The 4,795-nt window shown below is 32.6% G+C and overlaps 1 protein-coding gene across 1 annotated transcript; it reads left to right on the top strand.

Moving 5' to 3' along the window:
* The first annotated feature begins 1,812 nt into the window (after window positions 1-1,812).
* Window positions 1,813-2,748, top strand: LOC109679742 (olfactory receptor 6C74-like). Its single transcript, XM_074081748.1, has one exon. The coding sequence runs from the start codon at window positions 1,813-1,815 to the stop codon at window positions 2,746-2,748; it is 936 nt and encodes a 311-aa protein (XP_073937849.1).
* The last annotated feature ends 2,047 nt before the right edge of the window (window positions 2,749-4,795 follow it).

Below are 4,795 nucleotides of genomic sequence, written 5' to 3'. Positions count from 1 at the left end.
GGATCTATCCCCTTTTATAGCATTATCTGTACTCAATTTTCCTCAAATGTCCTAAGCAGTATAAAAACTTCTTTCCTGTGTTGAAGTACAGCTCATTAAAAGAACAATTTCCTAGCATGTGTAAAGCTCTGGGTTCAATTCACAGCAATGTAGAAACAACAATGAAAGCAACAACAAAATCTTGTTCCCTTGTTTCCCATAAGAATTAGTTAAAAACAAGCTTCACTTACCCTTTGGCCATGACACATTATACATGTGCATGCATCTTATCACCTAATTACATTGATAAAACATAGTAATCAGGGATGTTATCTATACTTCTTTGATTCTTTAGTGTGCATTGATGTATCCTCCATGGCCTATAAAATTATTCAGTAAATACCTGGTATTGATAATAAAGTCATTAGAGAAGATAACTGATAATGAAGTCATCAGAATATAAATTTTCCCTCAAGGAATGAAAGTATAATAGGGAGTTTCATGGGATTTAACTTAATGAGAGTTACAAATTCTCTCATACACAATCAACTTCATTCTGATTGGGTTAGATTTTGACTGATAATTTCATTCAAGGCCGGCAATATTCCTGCAAGTGTCTATACATTGGCCCAGTGTCTGATCATAAGGAAAAATCTTTCTCTCTGCTTTCTACTAGAGGCAAATTTCAGTTCTGCTGTTGCTCAGTTTATACCTCTATGAAGCAGCCAAGAGCTGATCAGAAATCACTGCCTTATCTGAAAAAAGTCCAATCTAAATGGTAAGTTTTTTGTTTATTATCTTCCCTTTCTGTCTTACCTATTTTTAACTTCTTTTGTCTCCCTTCTTTTCTTCCCTACTTAATTTTTCTCCTCTCTGGTTTCTAGATCAAATTATCTCACATTTTACTTTATTATTCACTTGTCATTTTCAGAAATACCAATCCTATTAATTCTATTTAAGACAGATTATTATATAAGCAGAAAGATTTAGCATTGAAACAGGAGGTGGTAAAAGTAAAGAGTGGCAGAAGAAATGAAGAGATGGAAATTGGGGGAAAACACTGACTTATAGAGTTAAAAATCAGAAAGGAAAGAGAGAGTGTTGATTATTTGAGTAAATATAGCAAAAGACCAAAAAAGTGAAGAGCTTTGTTCATGATTATGTTGAATTTCTTCCAGTATTTATCTTAACCCTAAAGCTAGATTGGTGTTTTCAATTATCATGAACATTTATATATCATCTTGCTTTTCTCTTGCACTTAGAGCCAGCTGCTTGATGAAATGATCATCAGTTAAAGGTGGTTGTGGCACATACTTATAATCCTAGCGCTTGGGACCCTGAGGCAAGAGCATTGCAGGTTCAAGACTAGACTAGGATACATAGTAAGTTCCTGGCAAGTTTGAGCCACATAGCGAAAGCCTGTCTCAAACAACAACAACAGTAATAATACTATTACTAGTAGTAAATGGTCATCAGTCAGACATTTCAGTCCTTACATATTGAGCAAAGTAGAAATCTAATTTTTAATGCAGAGTCAACCTTTTTTATATCTTATCACCATAAACATAACTAAACCAGAATATAAAGATGACTTATATAATAATGTTTTTATTTCTAAAGATTTACAGGCAATCTTTTTCTCAGTGAATACAAAGTAATAGATTTTACTAGTTTGTCTTACATAAATAATTTCAATAAATTACCCCATTAGCATATATACACAATAGAAATTACAATATTTTGACATTGCTACCTTCATATTTTATCATTTGTGCCTTTTGATAATTTTTTCTCAATATTTTTAACAGAACAGAAGCAGATCAAGAAGTAGTAATGAGAAACCATACGACAGTGACAGTGTTTATCCTCAGAGGGTTGACGGAAGACCCAAAATGGAAGATTGTTCTCTTCATCTCTCTGCTTCTCACCTACTTGCTGAGCATCTCAGGCAATCTGATTATCTTTACTCTCACTCTTCTGGATTCTCATCTCAAGACCCCTGTGTATTTCTTTCTTAGAAATTTTTCCTTCTTAGAAATTTCTTATACAACAGTTTGTATCCCCAAATTGCTTGTTACCATGGCAACTGGGGACAAAACCATTTCCTATAACTGTTGTGCAACTCAGTTACTTTTTGCCTTCCTTCTGGGTGCTTCAGAATTTTATCTGCTGGCTGTCATGTCCTATGACCGTTATGTTGCCATCTGTAAGCCTCTGCATTATACAGCCATCATGAACACCAAAACGTGTATCCAGCTGGTTCCAAGTTCTTGGATTGCAGGTTTCCTCATCATTTTTCCAGGACTTATCTTAGGTCTAAGACTAGATTTCTGTGACTCCAATATCATTGACCATTTCTACTGTGACACTGCTCCTCTGCTGCAAATCTCCTGCACAGACACATATTTATTGGAGATGATTAGTTTCATCTTAGCTTTGGTGACTCTCCTTGTCACACTGGTATTAGTGATTCTATCCTACACATACATTACTCTAACAATTTTAAAATTCCCTTCTGCTAATCAAAGAAAAAAGGCTTTTTCCATATGCTCCTCTCACATGATTGTCATCTTGCTCTCATATGGCAGCTGCATCTTTATGTACATTAAACCCTCAGCCAAACAGAGGATATCCTTAATGAAAGGAGTTCCAGTGCTCAATACTTCTGTTGCCCCACTGTTGAACCCCTTCATTTATACTCTAAGAAACCAGCAGGTGAAGCAATCATGTAAGGATTTGCTAAAATTTCTGCTGTCATTTAAGAAGTAGAATCATAATGAAGTGTATAAAGAAAATTCATTATTAAGGAAAATTGCAAAGAAAATGTCTGGCTTGGGCCCCCATAATTACCCTCGTCCTTTCATTTCTTTCTGAAGTATCTTGCTGTCTTCCTAAGCTGTCTTTCCTCAACAATGATTTCTATTTTAAGGTAATACAATATTTTTCTGTTCCATTATAAGCATTCTCACGTATGACTTACTCTTCTCTTCCTCTTTCATTGAAACATAGTTAATATTTTAAATGTTTTCACCAATTTAAAGTGTCAGTTCATTGTGACTTTAATTATTTTCACATATATGTACATATTTAGTTCTTCGTATTACATTTGATTTATCATAAAGTCTTCACAAGTTCAAAACAATTATGTGATGTAATGTCTTTGGCATTTTGATTTTCTCCTGGCTTTATTATGCTGATACACCTTCTCAGAAATTTTTCTTTTCAAAGATATTTGAAACTGGGAAATCTGAGACTAAAGATAAATGTTATCCTTTATCTTGAGAATGTAAAAATACCTCAAATTATGCTACCATAATAAAAATTCATAGGCTTTATTATATTTATGGTATATTTTATTTGATATAAGAAGTAAATATTAAATTGTATGTTTGCTCCACTTGTAGGAAACCATTCTATTACTACCATATATTAATTGTACAAAGTAATGAATCTCACTAAAGACATTTCCAAAATGCAAACATTGTGCTTTCACCATACTCACCCCCTGTTACCCTTTCTAATCCTCCTCCCCATTCTCCATTTTCCTGTTACATCCCTAGTAACTTCTATTTTATTATCATGTCTTTTCTTTTTCCTTTAAATTTCACAGGTGTGAGAAAATGTGATACTTGTTTTTTGTGAATCTGGTTTATTTTGCTTAAAATTACCCCTTTTTCCATCTATTTTTATGGTAAATGACCTAATTTTGTTCTTCTTTATTATTGGATAAAAGTCTATTCTGTTTAAGTATCACAGGTAACATTGATTATAAATAAAATGCAACCTGGAGAGGTCACCCTTGATGTTGTTTGGCTGTTTCTTATTCATATTGGAAATAATTGTGTTCCTAATATTACACACTTGTAATATAACAATGAATTTTATTATTTTGATGCTTTAAGGCTAATTTGAAAGTATGAAATTACTACTAGATGAAGATATTAATGTTAAGTATGAATTTATTTATATTATTAACTATATTTAACATATCTGTTAGGAAAAATAATATCAGCTATATCACAAAAGCCCCTTTCTTTAGAAGAGTATGAGCTACTTGTAAAGAAAAAATATATTTGAAACAGAAAGCCAATAAGTATGCTTAATTGTACTTAGTACTCATAAGAGTGATCAGTAAAGTTTAGTAAAAGTCTTATTTCTATTTTTAAATATCATTTTATAAGAAAATGAAAGAAATGTTAAATGTTATCTTTATGATGCAAACCATCCAATTCAGTATATCATATAGTCAACAATAAAACCCAACTCATTGAAAAATCAAAAGGACAGAAAAAAGAGTAGGAAATATTATTATAGATTATACAAAATTAAAAGAAATTTATCAAGTGCAGTGTATAGACTTCACATTGATATTAATTTAACCAAAGAAATTGCAAAATTGTATTTCTTAACTGTTTAAATCATTTTTAACAATGTGTCAATAGGAGGGAGAGGGGAAAGGGAAGTATTCTTTGGGGTGAAGAGGTTAAAGTCTGTTACATATCTTTTTTACAGTTTATTTTTACCATTTTTGCATTTACTTACATGTGTATACATTATTTGGGCCACCCTCCTTCTCTCTCTCCCCAGTTGTGGGCAGAACCTGTTCTACCATCTTGTTCTCTGATTTTGTTGAAGAAAAAAGAAAAGATAACAAAAAAAGCCATGGCATTTTTGATAGTTTGAGATAAAGAAGCTATACAGGAAGATTCCTTGTGTTGCTTCCATGCACATGTGTGTTACAACCCACATTGGTTCATCTCTACCCAGACCTCTTCACTACTTTCTGGTCACATATCCATAGTGGCCTCTGCCAGTT

Source organism: Castor canadensis, chromosome 8 (assembly GCF_047511655.1).
Source record: "Castor canadensis chromosome 8, mCasCan1.hap1v2, whole genome shotgun sequence".
Lineage (NCBI taxonomy): Eukaryota > Metazoa > Chordata > Mammalia > Rodentia > Castoridae > Castor > Castor canadensis.
This window is presented reverse-complemented; position numbering and strand designations above follow the sequence as displayed.